The sequence below is a fragment of the Gavialis gangeticus genome, unplaced genomic scaffold, assembly GCF_001723915.1.
Source record: "Gavialis gangeticus isolate Ggan-Ray unplaced genomic scaffold, GavGan_comp1, whole genome shotgun sequence".
Classification (NCBI taxonomy): Eukaryota; Metazoa; Chordata; order Crocodylia; family Gavialidae; genus Gavialis; species Gavialis gangeticus.
Window position 1 is genome coordinate 65,378,028 of NW_017728995.1, and position 18,070 is coordinate 65,396,097.

Here is an 18,070-nt window from a genome sequence, read left to right on the forward strand (position 1 = left end):
CAGGGCGGCTAGGGTCTGGAACCAACTTCCAAGGGAGGTGGTGCAGGCTCCTACCCTGGGGGTTTTTAAGAAGAGGTTAGATGAACACCTTGCTGGGGTCGTTTGACCCCAGTACTCTTTCCTGCCATGGCAGGGGGTCGGACTAGATGATCTTCTCAGGTCCCTTCCGACCCTAGAAACTATGAAACTATGGAAGTCATCCCATATCCTCGCTAACCACCTTCTCCTACTTGAAGAAGAAATTCTTCCAGAATATCAAAGCAGCTTCAGACCATTTTGAGGAACTGTGGACATGATCTTTACAGCATGTCAAATCCAGGAGAAGTGTTGCAAGCAACTGACCTCTCTATTTGGTCTTCATCGACCTTTCTAAAGCCTTCGATTCTGTAAACTGCCCTGTGGAAAATCTGGTCCAAAACTGGCCACCTAAACAAGTTCATTAGTGTTCTGAGACTTCTCCATGATAACGTTGGCAAGGGTTCTCAGCAACAGGAATCAAACAGAACCATTTGAGGTGAAAAAATGGGAGTGAAGCAAGGTTGTGTCATTGCTCCAACTTTGTTTTCCATCTTCATCTCCACCATAATGCACCTCATTGACAGAAAGCTCCCACCTGGAATTGAAATTGCATATAGGATGGACACAAGACTCTTCAACCTCAACAGACTCAAGTCCAAAATGAAGACCACGGCCACATCCATAATGGAACTCCAGTATGCAGGTGACAATGCTGTCATTGCTCAATCTGAAATGGACCTCCAATCCATTCTTAATGTAGTCTTGGAAGTCTACAAGAGTATCAGCCTAACTCTAAACATCAGGAAAATGCAAGTCCTTTACCAACCTGCTCCAAATGGAGAAACAACACCCCCCCTCCATTCAAATCAATGGAGAATTGCTGGAGAACATGGATCATTTTGCCTACCTTGGAAGCCATCTTTTATCAAAGGCAAATATCAACGCAGAAATACAACACCGCTTGAAATGTGCAAGCACAGCCTTTGGACATCTGAGTAAGAGAGTCTTGTTAAAACATGACATCCTTGTTGAAATGAAGCTCTTGGTTTATCAAGCCATTGTCATTCCAACTCTGCTGTATGGCTCAGAAACTTGGACCACATACAGAAGACATCTCAAGAGCTTGGAAAAGTACCACCAAAAGTGCCTTTGCAAGATCCTTTGGATTAGCTGGGAGGATAGATGCACAAACATTAGTGTCTTGGCTGAAGCAAATTTCAACAGCACTGAGGCTATTACCGTCCAAAACCAACTTTGCTGGAGAGGCCATTTTGTTTGCATGCCTGACTCCTGCCTTCCAAAGAGAATCTCTCTCTCTCCGCTGAAAGAAAATCAGCAAAGCAGCAGAGGGCAAAGAAAGCACTTCAAAGACACCCTGAAGGCAAACATGAAGAGGTGTAACATCCACATCAACACTTGGGAGACCCCTGCTCAGGACTGACCAAAATGGAGGAAGGCTCTTTGGGAAGCACCTCAGCACTTTGAAACAGCTCATCGACATGCAGAAAAGTAAAAGAGGAACAGGCAAAAAGAATATCAGAACATCCAACGCAGCAACACAGTACCCATCTGTCCTGGAAACGCCTGTCCTCACTGCGAAAAGAAAAGTGGATCTGGAATTGGGCTATGGAGACAACCTGCGGACTCGCTACTAAGATCCCTGGAAGAAATCTTACTCATTTGCGAGTGACTGCCCATCATCATCATCATGTCTGATTCATCAGAATTGTCTACATGTTCTTGCCTCAAATAATTAAGTTCAGGGTTTTAAAAAAGTACAGCATTTGCATCTAAAAAAAAAGTGTTAGCCAACACAACAGAATAGCTCATTTTTGGAAAAATGGCATCAAGACCTAATTAATTCCTTTAAGACTTTCTATTTATCACTTTGACTATTACTTTATATTTATTTGTCAACACTGTTTTCCTGACCTACACTTAAGCACATACATGGTGACTGGTCTTCAGATAAAATATTTTTTTCAAGTTAAGAGTTTCGGGTTTTGTTATCTACAACAGGTATTTCTAGTAACTGGGAAACTGATTTTAGGAAAATGATATTTGTAATGATTGCAAAAACAGAATATTGACTGCACAAGACCTTGTAATAAAAGCACAAAAATTGGAAAGGAAGAGATCAAAAGAAAAAATGTGTATATCAATGTTGTACATAAAGGCCAGTCAAACAGCAACTTGTGAGCCACTAATCCATCATGTTGGGCTAATTTATGAGAGCTCTGAATTTTATTAGCAGGGATCCTGGTTTCTCTCAAGAAAAAACCCCCCAATTTTCAGAATAAAAAAAATAACCCCAAATCCATATTTTTCCATGATTAAAATGAAACACCACTAATAGATAGATATAGATACTAGTGGTGTTTCATTTTTATAAATATATAGATATCTATCTACAGTGGTGTTTCATTTTAATCACACAGAAATGAGGATTTCAGGTTACTTTTTTTAATCCAAAAATTGGGCATTTCTTTCATCAGAGAAAACCAGGATCCCTGTTCATCAGGAACTGTAACTGAAACCCCATATTTATGTTGTCTAGATTGTGAACTCTTCTAATCGAGCAAATCATCTGTCATCCATAGGTCCTATGTAAATCAGAGGACTTCCTTTTTCTTTTTTTTTAAAGATCAACAGCATTTTATACCCTGAGTCCTTGCAACTGTTGTCAGTAAGCACCTATGCTTTTCCCAGTTTATTTTAGCATCCACCTCCTTCATGCAATGGATTCCAAATCTACACATGTACCTCAATACAGGCTCCAACAGTGATAGATGCATTTCACATGCCCATAAACATCAATGGAAACATCATCTTAAAAATTAAGGGCAAACACACAGACATCTGAACAATGTTTAATTCTTCATCCTCTAAAACAGCGGGGCACCACCTCTCTTGCAGGCACACCACTAATTAGCCCTGCATCCTCCAAGTGACATTCCAATCTCCCTTTCCTGCCCAATCTGCTGCTCTGCTTCCTTCCCTATCTGCCACTGGGGTGCTCTTCCTCTCCCCAATCTGCTGTGTGCCACACAAAGGCTACCAAGACCACCTGTGACACACTTACTGCCACTAAGCCACTCCTTGTTGCCCTCTGGATACAGGAAACAAATGAGACTTCTTTCACTTCTTCCTCTCATTTACTGCGTTTGTGTAAAAACAGTAGTCTTGGTATATAACAATATACCTGGGTACTCTTTCCACTTCCTTTAACATTCATCTCTTTCCACTGAAGGTTTTTCATTTTAAAAATCACATAGTAAATATTGTAGCAATATTATTTTTAAACATCTGTAAGATCTGTAAACATCTTTTAATAGAAACCCTCAACTTAAAGCAAACACATTCATTTTTCTCCCTAAAAAAGGTATTATTGTTGCTCCTAAAGTCAGAAATCACCAAGCAAATAAAAAAAAAAAAGATCCATCAACTTGTACATCTTGTAATCTTCCTAACTGTAGGACGATCTGTCTGTAATACTTAAGGCACAGAAATCAAATTAAATTTAAAGCGTTCTTACAAGAGGATATATTTTCACATTTATCACCAATAAGAACACTATTTAGCACAGAAGACAATTTAATGAGAGTATATACAGTATCACTAAATGACTGATGGAGGTGTTTCATGCTTGTCCACTGCCATATTGCACACACGAAGAAAACCTGAAAAGGAATCTATTGATATATAGCTGATATCACCTTTTTTAGTCCTTTATAGGTAAAATAAGGAACAGAGAAGCATGAAAATGTCATTTAAATCAAACCCTCTTCTATTCCAGTGGCAGTACTCGTCACACTTAGACTTACATGTTTAAAAGTTTAATTTTTGTTCATGGAAAGTAGGTGCAGCTGGTAATGAAAACGAGCTACACCTTCCCAACCATGTACTCAGGGATGCTTTATCAACTTCTACATATTTTTATTACTAAATATTTTCCTGGGAATATCACGCCCATAAATATTTACAATACTCTGAGCTTTATTCTTACCAATGCTTAGGTGAAAGGAGACAATAGTTCCTCTGAATTTGTCCTGCTCCTATGCTAGTATAAATGTTATCAATCCTATTCTTCTCCACAGGGGTCCTGTTACCATCCTCCAATTACCTCTTCCCAGTTTTACGCATTTTGAAAACCTACATATTCTGTGACACATGTCTTAGGTCAGGCATTTAAAATGAGACTGGATGGTGCACTAGCAAAAGAAACTTGAAAAGCTTACAAAGGTCAGTCATTGCTATTGACTTAGTAGATTCCAGGTGGGTGGTTTTTTTTTTTTTTTTTTTTAAAGAGTTTACTGCAAATGAAATCTACCACCTTTGCAGCTCTGAAGACTGCTTCCAAATGGTGCTGGCAAGGCCAGGAGATTTTTCTGTCTCCTTGTGATTTCATCCCTTGGAGCAGAGACTTTATAGGGGACAATTTTAGTTTTAATTCTTGAAAGACAAAATATTGGTTAACAGTTGATTTCATTCCTAAAAGGTGACCCAACATTACAGAATAAGATTCACACCCCAACCCTCAGCAGGAAAAAAAAAAATACAGGTTACTGATGTACAAGATAGTATAAACAAGACTGGATTCAACATGGTTTGCCATGTAATTTCCTTCTACATCACCTTTACTATTGTTAATTTCTTACAAAAACTCTTTAAAAACTGAATTTAGAATTCACCATCAACAGTATTTTTACTAACCTTATATACTAGTCTTTTATGAAGTATTGTATCAAAAGCCTTCCTGAAGTCCAGGCAGATTAAGTCTACTGCTTCACCCCTCTCAGCTCTCATTGTCACCTCCTCAAAAGAAGTTAATCAAATTTGTTAAGCATTATTTCCTTTCTATAAAATCTCTGATAAGAATCTTTGATTAGTTTGTAACCTGGTTCTAGAATTTTTTCCACTATAGAAATCAGCTTTCAATATCAGCCTGGTTCTTTAAAAGTAAGGTTGTAATATTAATTTCTTTCCAATGAAGGATTTAAGAGCTTTGTTACTTGTTTTCATTTTGACTGTCACTTGTAAGAATTAGTGTGGAGTAACAACTCCACAGTTAGTGATGTAAGACAGTTTCCATTAAAACCAACTTCCCATAAAAATAGTTAGTCTATGAAATTCCACTAAGGCAGTCTTCTGCCCGAGGTGACTGAATCTGTACAAAAAAGTGGGCTGTATCCAAGAGCACAATGAAAGATGACTTTTTTCTAAATATTTACCATTAAATATCCAAAACCAACCCAATCTAAGATCTCTCAGAAAAAAGAATGAATGGGATGCACTGAATTACAAAGAGGGCGGTGTTGAAAACATGTTACAAAAAGCTGGATATAAAACAATTCTTCCAAGTTTGTTACTTTGAAAAGCCCTATTTTGTGTGAGTGCTGCAATGATTCCATGCACAAATTTAGTACCCAGCTATGCTATAAATATATATTTTCCAGTACAAACTGTAATGGTTCCATGTACATCAAGATGAGACATTAAAACTATTAAGAACTATGGAAATAAATATAAAACTTAATTAAAATGGAGTTACAGAGCTAACTAGATTGTGTAAACCTAGCTTGAGTCATAACCCCTTTTACTTCATATCCTAGAGAAATAGAAAAAAATGTTCCAGTCTCAGAGGAATATAAATGCCACAGTCATAAGGAGGCTCCTTGACTTCATGCCCAACTAAAATAAGACACAGCATAGCTTCCTTTTGCTATCTCTAGGAATCTACAAACTTAGACCTGCTTTCAGCCAAAAATCCAGATGGGTCAAAACAAAGTAATAATGGAGTTTTTAATGCAAGTCTCCCATTTGTTCCTATCTGTAAACCAGATCCTGAGTTTCGGGAAAGAAGAGAAGTAGAGCAGCATTTTTTTCCTTAAGAATTTCTTGCAGCCTCCTCCTCCTGCAAAGATTCTGCGCCTTTTTTTTGGTTCCTGCCACTTAGGGAGGCATAGCCATCAGTTTTGTCTCTCACCATCTTAAGTGTTCCAACAACTACCTGAAGTTCTTTTCAGACCTGGCATCAGATGCAGGACGATATATTTAAAAGGGCAAGAATCTTTACTTTCATGTATCTGCCCTCTGACACAAAGACCATGATACAGTTCATAAAATTGAGGATGGTCTGTCTTGGTTTGAGCAGGGGGTAAGACTCGATGACCTCCTGAGATTCTTCCCAGTCCTAATTTTCTATGATTCTATGACCAGACTTTTGTTGGTAAGAAATACCATTTAAACAAATTCTTCAGAAAATGTATTAGAAACCATCCCACAAAAAGAACAAGATTTCTTGACTAAGAACAAGCCTTCCAGAGAATAGCAGGATTCACTAATCACTTCTCAATCATGTCTCTGATTTTGAACTACCGCACTCAAGCAGCAGACATGATGCTCTGAAAAAGTTAAAGGGGTCAGACTTGATCTGGAGTATTCTAAAGCACTGTTAAAATTATCTGACTTCTTGACTGGTGGGTAATGTGGATTTTACTAAATAATACAAAAGGCAGAGGAGCTTAATGTGAAATTCAGGTGGCCATCACTCTGAATACATTCTAAATCATGACTGCTACAGGTACTTTTCTACCACAACCTCACTGAAATGTTGAAATCTGGGAGAAAAGGCCTGAGAAAAATAAGAACTGGTCCAATGATTCACAAGGGAAAAAAAGAAATAAAATGCACTTATTTAAAAAAAATAAAAACCTGTAAACAAAACAAAAATGCCATTTCCCAATTCAAAAAAAGATTATTCCCCATTTTTCTCAAAAAGGTAGAACTGCAAATTTGAGAAGCAACATTTGAGAAGACACATGGCAAGGTACACTTGGATACTAGAAACAAATTGAAACTACTATGGCAAGAGCAAAAACACAGTGAAGTAGTCCACTTAGTACTAGAAAGACATGGAAGAATCTCAATATCTGTAACCCAGATTTACTCTAAGTACAATGGACTTCACAAGCATCCAATGTCCATAACCATACACTATGGACATTTAAGTCTTTTCAAAAATGCAAAATTACTGAATCTAACTCAGAAGACTAAAAAAGATGCACACAAGAAAGGTACAAACAAATGAATGGTAGAAGATGGAAGGCTACAGCTCATATGGTAGAAAAGAAAAGCTTGTTTGAATGTCCCTTATCTTGGACTACTGTACTTTCTAATGTCTTTCTATTTAAAGTAGAATTTAACTTTAAAAATGAAGCTTTGTTCTCTTTTACACTTTAAAAAAATTAGGACATTGTCAAAAGTGGGGGAGAGGGGAGAAGTGGGGAGGCTTCCTCTCCTCCAGGCCAGTATGATAATTTTGCTTAAGTAATAACACAAGCTGTTTTACATTTTAAAAGCCTCCAGGTGAAATAGGAAAACACCCCCACATGGGCAGGTAGAAAAGCAAGGCACAGAATGGTTGAGTGACTCTTAACATAACACAAGTCTCTCTCAGAACAAGAAACGGACTGTCCTATTTCTAACCCATAAGAACAATGCTACCCAGGCAAACTCTTCCATTTTTCCAAAAGAAACTTTTCACCATCAGAAACCCAGAGGAGTCAGCAATTATGTCCACTATGACTGAGGTCATGTAAACTATAGCAAGCAGTACCTAGATTCTGACAAACCAGAAATTCTGTAAGTATTGGATAAATTTTTAACTGAATTAAAATTGAAGATGAGGAAAAGTGCAGCTGGGCTTCAAATTTACTTTCCTAAATCTTGGTCCTCTTTAAAGTACTGCACTTTGTAACCTAACTGGGAAATCAATACTCCAAAAACCAAGTCTGCTAACAGTGGTGAGATACCTAGATTTAGAATCCTCACAGTGTGGGGCTTTAACTACAAGGCCAACAAATATTTAACTAAGTGGGCAGTGAATGTAATCTCACTTCTGGGGAGTCCTTTTGGAAAATTATTTTTTAAATGCTACTTGACAAATAAATAAGGCCAAAAATAAAATCTGATTTGAATTGAAACTGTCAGACATACAAAGCCAGTTCTGAAATCTCTGGCAAGTCTTTGAAAGGGCAAGAACTGAAAAAGAAATGTCAGAGTAACCATGAAAGAAATACTACTAATAAAACTGTCTTCATACACACTTACCAGCAATACATCAGACCTCACATGTTTTTCTACAGGGTTTTCCTATAAAACTGCAGTACTAAAATAGAATCCACAGAAGTACACCACACTGAGAAGATTCACCTGCTTTCTACGAGCCAGTTCCTCCTCTTCTCGTCGTTTCCTTTCTTCCTCCTGCTGTCTCCTAAGTAGCTCTTCTTGTTGTCTCCGAAGTTCCTCCTGCCTTTTCCTCTCTTCCTCTTCTCGTTTGGCTCTTATCTCCACTTCTCTCCTCTCCTGCTCTAGCTACAGTTTATATAAAAACTACACTTAGATACAAGATTAGAATAGGTAAAGTACTTCCTATACTATGTTTTAACGAAAAATTTCAGAAATTAGAAGACAGCATCTCAGCCACTAATTTGCCAGTGGGGTTCAACCTGCAACTATAGCGCTCTTGAGTTGCCCATAGGCAACTCTAAGAGTAAATTTACTGGTGTGAAAACAGTGTTTAGTTCTCCAAATCAGTTTTCCTGTACCACTTTCTTAAACTATTTAGACTTAAAGCAGCCAGAGGCAGCTGCCATGATGTCCTCATGGAAGCAGAATTTCTTCTACTATTTTGTCTTATGACTCTAAAGGAGAACCTGGTACTAAAGTAGCTGCAAACAGCCGAAACTAAATTCTTTCTGTTCCCTAAAACAAGTTTTGGGATATAAGAGGAGGGTAAGTGCAGCAGTAGCAGCAGCAAAAGTTCTGCTCTTACGTAACTTCTAACAGTAAAAACAAAACTGGCTTGAATGTGCATGTGTTTGATCCAAAGGGCAAAGCCCCATTTTAAAACCCCAGGAGAGAGTTAAGACAGGTTTCACTCACCAGTGTAAAACCATTAACAGAGTATCACAGTTGCATTTTGCTAATCCATAATTAATTTTTTGCAGGTACATGACAATTTCTGACCTTTGCAGCTTTGGCCTTCTCAAGCTGCTGAAGTTGTTCTAGAGCTGGTCCCTGAGCTGCAGTGTCAATGGGTAGGTCCCAGACGCTACTTCCTTCCCAGACTGGAGAGGCAAGAAAAATAATGTTATATAGGCAGTAGAAGAATCATTATCCGCAAGCAACAGCAAGCAGACAGACTGAAAGCAGGGAAGTCCTGTGTGATCCATTACGAGATGACAAGAACTAGAAATCATAGATGCACACTCCTTTCACATGATCCTCTTCAGCACGGGACCACCTTTATCTTCCTAAAGAAAGTACAGCCTGATTCCCCTGAAAGCTCTCAGGGGAGAGTGCCAAGATGGGTTTTCCCCCTCAAACTTGGACAAGACCCAGCTGTTCAATACCCAATCGCTCCATGAGACCAGAAGCCCACTGGTCATGTAATACAAACAGAGCAAACTCGATATTCGGCTGAACATTTCCTACGACAACGCAAAGCATTGCCATCTTGCTCGTCTCAGCACTCTCCCCTCCCTCACAGAACAGAATTTATTCTTGAGTTCAAGGGGAGCTGAATTCATTTTTCATGTCAAACAGAAGCTCAGATGAATGAACCCAGAAGTTATTTGGACAAGCATCAAAACAGGCTGTAAGAAGAAAGGTCTGATTCTGAACCAAGAGAGTTTGTTCAGGAAACTGTATTACTCTAGAAACAGGTCATACCTGCAGGCTGTGAGGCTGCTGACTGAAGCTCCCAAATCGAGCTAGTGTCTGGCACTGACACAGACCTCGTTACAGGTGGCATGAGGTTCTGTTCCGATATTCTGAAATATAAGCAGGAAGATTCAACACACGACCAAGGAATGGTCTGCTCTGAAAATGCAGTGAAAATTTTCAATTAAGTAACTTGTCATTACAGGTTTCTTCAAGCCTCTATTTAAAACAAAAATATTATGCTGATGCTACTAAACAGAAATGTTTCTTATTTATCCTTGCTGGACCAAACACTGAATCAGCCACATGCTGGGATTCCGTAAGTACCAGTTCACAGGCAACCTGATCAGCAACATGTAAAATTACAGATTTCAATTGGCAGGGACAGACCAAATCTAGCAAAGTGAGGTGCCTCAAAACAATATTTCATTAATTCTGGTCAGAACCTTGCATATTATTTTTCCTCTCAGAACTGCCAAGTCAGAAGGTAAGGTAATACTCTTCCAAGCAGAAACCAAAGAAAAAAAAAGATATTCAACATTCATCAACACTTTAACATTTCACAGTTACTCTGTTTGCACATTCTTAGATATAACTGAAAGTAATATGAACCAGATTCATGCAAATACAAGATGATCACAACAAAACTGTAAGATAAAGCATAACCAGCTCAAGTCTGTCCACTCACCTCATCTTCAGGGCCTGGAACTGTTGCAAAAGAAGAGCCAGTTGCTGCTGCTGCTGAGATGACAGAGCTGCTTTTTGCTGCTGTGCTAGCACCTGTGCATATTGTTGTCTTCACAAGAGAAGCAGAGTCACTGGAATTGGTTTACTTTGCTCAAGAAAGCGTAAGCATCTTTGATTCAATTAGTCTACAAGCTGCAACTGTACCCTGACCTCATCCAAGTTGCCAAAGTCCCACACATGCTTAAATCTCCCTGAATAATGTCTACTAATGTAGGATGCACACACTAATTCCTGCAGGCAATCACAAAATAAGCGTCTTGAAAAAGTCAAAGCATAAAAAAAAGTGAATTAACATACCTGAGCAGAAAAAAAATCCTCATGCCAAACCATGCAAACCAACTATTTCCTCCCAATTTTTAAATTCTATACTATGTAACATTTCTGTTTTCCTTTTCCCAGAAATGTATAGATAACTCATAAGTTGATTCCAATTCTGAGATCGTCTAAACAGGTAAGGCATCTAGTGATCCCATATCCTCAGTACAACAGCAGATTTCTTAGCACACCAGGAATCTTATATTGACATTCATTCAAAGATCATAAACAAGGCACATGCAGCTTTTAGTGCACCTATCCAATTACTAACTGCTTTCTTACTCTAAGCTTCTGTCAAAGGGGCCAAAAAAAGGTCAGCTGTTGAGGACTGCAATTCCTCCAATGGGCAAAAATGGGTATCTAACCAGAATTCTCAACAGCTTTCGCACTAACAAGAAACTGTCAACAGAGTAGAAACAGATTCTGGTGTTCTCCATGTGCAGACAGTCTACTCTTTCTCAACTTCAAATCCTCAAAACCCCTTTGCAAGTATGGCCAAGACTCATTTTGACCAGGCAAGTTGCTAACTACATAGCTACTCTGACAGTATGTGATAAATAATAAAGAATAAGACAGCGTGCCCTAAGTTGGCCAGTTCTCTGTTCTAAGCAGAGGTGGTGTTAGGATCATGGGCAGTTGAGAATGGAAGTCACTGCTGTTGGAGGAGCATCAATGCCCGATCTACAACCCAGGGAAAATACGATCAGAAGCTAAGCCCAGTCTTACTGTATCAAAAGGTGCTGGTACTGCAGGTGCTGCATTTGGTACAAGGCTGAGAGTTCTTGCTGTCTAGTCAGCCGCTCCTGGTCCAGCTCGCCCTGCATTTGGGAATAAATCATATTAGATATATTGCAACAAACTATCAGATACACAAAATAAAAACTGAAGTCCAGTACTACACTCCGTGGGTCAAGGAAAAAAGGGACAAATGGTACACCCACTGGTACAGAAATCCAAATACATGTAGACAAATTGCTTTGAAGCATGCAAAAAAAGTGCACAAGAAGAAACATACAGCTAGTATACAACAGCATAAATAGATATCACATCACAACCAAGCTTTGAAGCCTCTGACCCAGCAAAGCACATAAGAATTTATTTAAAATTAAATGAAAACGGTGACCTCTCCAAGGTTATGTCTAAAGTGCTAGAACTAATCTTAAGGACAACCCTACCCTTCTATCCACTAATCATCTATATTTAGCTAAAAACCTAAAAAGTGACAGTTCAGCCTGACCTTCAAAGCACAGCTGAACTTGTGTATGGGGTAAGACCCAGCACTGTTCATTTCGTCCTTCCCTTTGGGTTTAGAATGCACCTGTCCTTGAGCACAGAAAGACTGTTAATAATTACTCTGAAATGCTTTGTTCCTAGCTTCCTGCCCTTCACCCCACTTTCTCTACTGCCCAGGACAAAAAACCAAACAGATTCCTAGAAGGGCTCCACTTCACATGGAAGTAGCATAATGTCAACAGCTGTGGTGTAGGCAATAATGGGGTGATGATACAGAAGAGGGGAAGATACCTCATGAGGTTTGGGCTGATCAAGAGCCTGAGACCCTCTGTCTTCCAGAAGGTTTTCATGCTGGGTGCTAAAAGCATATGTACTTCCAAGACAGAGGACTTATAGCATTATGCAAAGTGTTTGATGAGGTGATCTTGGGCTCACAAAACCTTATCCTATCCATCTCTGATTCAGTTAGTCTATAAAGGTGCAAATCTACCCTGCCTTCTATTATGCAACAAACACATTTGTAAGAAATCCCTTGTTTGATCTGTGTGACTGCTGAACACTTACCATCTGTGGAGGTGGTGCTGGACCTGGAGTGAAAGGAACCCTGCCCCACATTTTCATGATGTCTCCAAGTGGCTGGAAGCTCTCATCGCATGCTCGCTTTACCAACAGGGACATCGTGAAGTATCCGGCCTGGAACCACTCTGCCATCTCCTGGTTACTGAAGGGACCTAAAATAGCACAAACAATACATGCAGAGAAGGGCAAATTCAGCAAAAAGGGAACCAAGAACATGACGCTTGTTTGAATACTGCACCTGTTTTAACATTAGTGATTTCTGCTTTTGTTCTGAATAAGAAAAGATACATGCACATTGGTCTTGCTGAACAGAATATACATTCCAAATTCTAGGTCTGTTCACAACAGTGTGAACACAGCAGTTCTGACACTAACGATAAATGTGTATACATTTTTTGCCATCTATTGGTATATCATTTCTCTACGTAATTAACATGCTGCCGCTACAACTGTTCCAGAATAAGTCACACAGAAAATGCAAACTACTAATTCTGCTTCTCTGAAGATATTTGGCAATATTCTTGATTGTGGGAATAAGCGCCTCAGTGTAAGATCAGCAGACCACCTACATTTCCAGATTTTATTTTTGAAGGTAGCAACAAAATGTCAGTTGCCCCTCTGTACTTTTGTATTTCTCTCTCTATTCAATAAGTAATGCCCACTGAGTATTTCTGTCACTTCCTTAAAATGTATGAGACAAGTTTCTAAAATTAATTTACAAGGGAAAAAAGGAACCTCCAAAGTGAGAACAGAAGAGTGGGTAGGAACCCTGAAAAGATGACAACTCCACAAAAGCAGAATTGGGACTATATAAATTTGTCGTCTCCATAGACCAGATGTTTATAAAATTTTTCCCTCTTGGAGAGCAAGAATTTAGGGATATCCCAAAAGAAAAATGCTTGCAGAGCTGTGGACAGAATTTTCTTTTAGAGTCTACATCCAATCAGCAATTATAACTGGACCCTAAAAGCTGACGTGGCAGAAGATCCTTCAAGAGCACTTTCACTAAATACAGTCAAGGAGTAACTGACTGGAACAATCAAAAAAGACGTTTATATTTGGAAGTATATGCATGAGCCAGCAGGAAACCTGGCCTGCACTCTGCTCTATTATGGTCTTCCATGATTTAAAACTCTTAAGAATTAAAGGGTTTCTGCTCACTGGAGGCTAAGGTCCACAAAAGAAAACCCTGTACTTCAGGCATCTTTAGAGGTCACATTTATTCATTTTTGATTAGATTAAATGAGTTAGGGACAGATTTTTCATTGTATATACATAGTGTATCAAACAAACCTGGACAGAATGATGCCTCTAAGCTCTACCATACTAGTATATGGTAAGGGGACAAAAGTAAGATAAAAATTAAACAAGCTGACCTGCAAAATTGCTTCCTCACACCATCTAAATAAAGGGTGTCAAATTCATCAGGTCCTGTGCTGGATGAACATGGCTGAGCCAGTTTGCAGCTTCGACTGGGACCAGACACCCTGCAGAGCACCTCTGGTGCTAGTCCTGCCCAGGTGCCACACATACCAGCCCCCGGGGCCAGCATGGGGCATGCACTGCTTACAGTATGTAGAATGGACCTGGAGCTGCAGGCAGTGTAGGGGGTTGGTCCCCCCCCCATACAGTCTGCACTTTGGACACCCTGCGCTGCATGTAGTACTGGGCCCAACCCACATGCTACAGGTGGTGCATGCCCCTCGCTGGGCCCAGAGGCCTAGCCATGCATGCAGCAAGGGGCTGGCACAGGACAAGCACTCCGTACAGTGCCCTGCTGACCAGCCCTGTGCATGGGCTCTGGTTATGGGGAGGCAGTGTGGAGTACATCCCGTGCTGGCCCTATGACACATGCAGCATGCATGGCCACCCCATGCATCCTATGCTGGACTGGCTGGCGTTTTTGGCTGGCATGGGATGCGTGCTGCCTGTAATGCACAGGCAGGACCTGATGCTGCATGGGGCACAGGGGATCCAGGGTGAGGTCTGCACGTGGCACCTCAGACCAACCCCCTATACTGCCTGCAGCGAGCAGGGTGCCAAAACCATTCTGCATGATGTATGCAGTGCATGGGGCTGGGGCCAGGGCCAGTCCAGAAGACCATGGGCCAGATTGGGCTTGTGGGCTGAATGTTTGACACCCATGACTGAAGTCCAAAACGTAAGTGTTTTCTTGTTGCCCCTAGAAACTTGAAGGCAGGTAATACCTACAACTTTGGCTAGATGTACCCCCTCTTAAAAAAATCTACCTATTCCTCATAGCTTCCAAGGTTGTTTCTACAGGGGTACAGGTTGTAGCTGTGTTGGTCTAAGGGCACAGGCAGACAAGGTTCTCTGGGTAAATCTGATATCTTTTATTAGACCAACTCAAATAGTTGGAAAAATTATTCTTTGCAAGCTTTTGGTTATAAATACCATTCATCAGGTTGAAGAAGCATCTGCAGCTGGTGTGCGCTCTTTGTGGATGGAATGAATAGTAAAGGAGACGGGGGCTGGTATGCTGTTTCTACTGAATTATTAAGAATATTACTTATCCAATTAAAACCTAAGCAAATTCAAAGCAGAATTGTAAACAGAATTTCCCAGAGCTAAGACCTGCAATCAAGTCTGACCAGTTTTCAAACTACTACTGAAAACCTTGTCTGAAGGTAACTGGACATGCCAGGGTTTATGGAAAAGACCTCTACCAAATTTTGCTACAAAAGCCTCAGGCATCATTCAAACGGAAAGAGGAAACAGGGTAGAATACCTGGTACTATCTGAACCTCTAATACATTGTGTTGTACAACAGTGCTAAAGAAATAGTTGACAGATAGTGTACAGACATATGCTTGTTGGGACTACAGCACTGCTTCACACCCTGATGCCTATGTCAGAGAAACCCATGCCGTGCAGATACATGTACATCTTGAACCCTTTCAAAAGAGGAACATTTCAAACAGTAACAGCTGGCACTTTCTAATTGTGTGTGTACCAGCCAAGAACAATTCAAATGTAGCAAAGCTGCTCCAACTTTAACAGTGCTTCATCCAGGTTTTAAGTTGAAGCCATTTTCCTACACTGGAATCATTCTCAGTGTTCACACTCTTTTTCTGCATGTTGGTATAGCAACTTAAGTTTTTAGGTTTCAAGCTAAAAGAAGAAAAGCATTCTCTAGGAACACGGGCATTCCAGATAGAAACAGATAGCCTCCATACCATCACCTGATTGATGTGTTCTGACTGGGCAGTCATGAAAAACCCAGAGCGTTATACTTTTTTTTTTTTTTTCCAGGTTATCAGGAAATTTCAACTATAAATTGAATTACAAACACGTAGGAGTAGAAGAAAGCCAGCTCAAGATTTCTTCTAACCTCAATTTACAGAAAACACTTTAGCTATAAGGTTGTATGCAGGGCACGAAAGGCATGCTAAGTAAAAAGGATACCTTTTTCTCAACTTGACTCACGTCTGCCTGTATCACTGCCTCTTTTGAAGCTGTGGGGTAGGTAGTATCTTTTGGTACAGATGTTAGGTTAAATAGATCTGTGATGAACTTCTTAACAGTTCTGTGAAACAAGAGAGGAAGCGTAAAGGGCACAGACCTACCCTGAATTTCTCCTTGTGGATCCTTGTAGTACCACTTCTGCATGGCTTCATGGAGCAATGGTATTGAGGAACCCTTTGCTCTGTGCTCTTGAAGTTTTGCTGCCAGTCTCTCATCATCCAGTGGACTGTCCTGCAGATATGCCACCATTTTCTCTGCTTGCTACAGTTGACAGATCAAGAAACATGTCAAGAGACACTGACTACAAATACTCAAACCAAGCAAAGATCATAGGGTCAGTCACTAACTTGTACAACACCATGCCAGTGTTCAAGACCATATTAGAATTTATTCATTGGTTCTAAAATTTCAGCATAGGAGTGAACATTTGGTGGGATTCAAGATGGATAAAGCAGAGAAAGATGCTTTTTACTAAGTATTTTACACTCCCATAGTAACCTTCATGCAAGATTCTCCAAATGCTTTAGCACTCTAGTCAATAACCCTGTATGATTAGAATTAAGCCCTTTTTTCATATAGGTAAGCTAAGGGAGAATATCAAATTGACTTGCCCAAGCGGTCTAATACAACAAATGACAGAGCTAAGAATAGAATTCAGAAATTTATGTGCCGGCATGGAAAATGTTCCATCTCCCAGTACTCAGCAAATTATGGTCGCTCTTGTTCAAATGCTACAGAATGCAGTTTGTGGAATAAAATGTGAAAAATTATGACCTATAAAGAACTTTTTGAAGTCATCACACATAATACTTTTTATGATGCTACTCAAAGAATTTGAGGAGAGTCTTTCATTCAGTGTTCTTTCATTTTCTGACAAACTACAAGCGAAGGCGAAATTTAAAAAAGAGAAGATCTACCTGCTCTAAGTGCTTGAGGCCTTCTTCATCATCTGGATCAGCAGGAATGTTGCTCATGCCAGGAGCAGCTGTGACAGATGTCTGAACAGGCCTTATAGCAGGACTTGGATTAGAAATAGGAGGAGAATGGTGAATTGGAGAAGGTGCAGCTGGAGGAATCTGAGGCATAGGCTGGACAGCAGGAGCCATATCTGTAAAAAGTTAGAAAAAAAAAAGATCACGAATTAGTCTGACATTTAGGAACAGCCTCTAAAAACCTGACATTCAAATAGTTTAAACAAACAAATTTGTGTCTCCCAGCCAATCTGTTCATATGTTTCTGCTGCAGTCAGCAGCATATTTAAGAATAGTTTGGATAATGGATCTTCTGCTTCTGATACCAGAGATAGCTGGTATTCTATATCATGCTACAGCATAGATCAGCAAAATTTTTGGGTAGAGTGCCAAAACTCCCACAACCTCGACTTGTAAGAAGTTGGCATGCTAGGGGTGGACAATGGGGGAGCTGCAAGGGGCCTGATCCTTGTTGTGGCAGTTTACCCCCAGCCCCTTCCGTACCCTCTGCCCAAGACAGGGGTGCCAAGCAAAATGCCTTTGTGCGCCACATACTGGCACCCATGCCGGGGTTTGCTTACCCCTATGCTAGTCTGCTATACAAAGATACCCTCAGCAAAACTGGAAGCACTCAAGAGAGCAGCTGATGAGCCCTTAAGTTTTCTGTTTCACATATTAGCATCATTGTGAAGACTCTATTTAACCACTCCTCCTCACAGGGATCCCTCCAAAAGTCATAAGCCTATCACAGTTTATTACCTTCTTTACTGGGCACTTTGGCTGGTGGTGTGTTTTCTGTTCTATTTTCTTTATCTTCTGCTCTTTCAGTCCTCTCTGGGGCACATTCTTCCTTCCTTTCAAACAGGCTGGTCTGCAGAGATTCTTGAGGCTGGGGTTTTGGTGGAGTACCTGACCTTGTGGATGGTACAGATTCTTTGACAGTATCTTCCACTGCTTCTGTAAATATTGAATGATTTTAAATTTATTTCTGACGT

The 18,070-nt window shown here is 40.1% G+C and overlaps 1 protein-coding gene across 1 annotated transcript in view; it reads right to left on the minus strand.

The window, feature by feature from the left end:
* GIGYF2 (GRB10 interacting GYF protein 2) overlaps positions 1 to 18,070 on the minus strand; it is a 71,879-nt gene that overhangs the window by 21,882 nt on the left and 31,927 nt on the right. The window contains exons 7-16 of the mRNA XM_019503087.1: positions 17,835 to 18,041; positions 17,022 to 17,212; positions 16,206 to 16,365; positions 12,604 to 12,770; positions 11,533 to 11,624; positions 10,433 to 10,540; positions 9,754 to 9,854; positions 9,049 to 9,149; positions 8,233 to 8,394; positions 4,732 to 4,830 (exon numbers count right to left, since the gene is read on the minus strand). Of these exons, the coding sequence (XP_019358632.1) occupies positions 4,732 to 4,830; positions 8,233 to 8,394; positions 9,049 to 9,149; positions 9,754 to 9,854; positions 10,433 to 10,540; positions 11,533 to 11,624; positions 12,604 to 12,770; positions 16,206 to 16,365; positions 17,022 to 17,212; positions 17,835 to 18,041 (1,388 nt within the window). The remainder of the gene's footprint in view (positions 1 to 4,731; positions 4,831 to 8,232; positions 8,395 to 9,048; positions 9,150 to 9,753; positions 9,855 to 10,432; positions 10,541 to 11,532; positions 11,625 to 12,603; positions 12,771 to 16,205; positions 16,366 to 17,021; positions 17,213 to 17,834; positions 18,042 to 18,070) is intronic.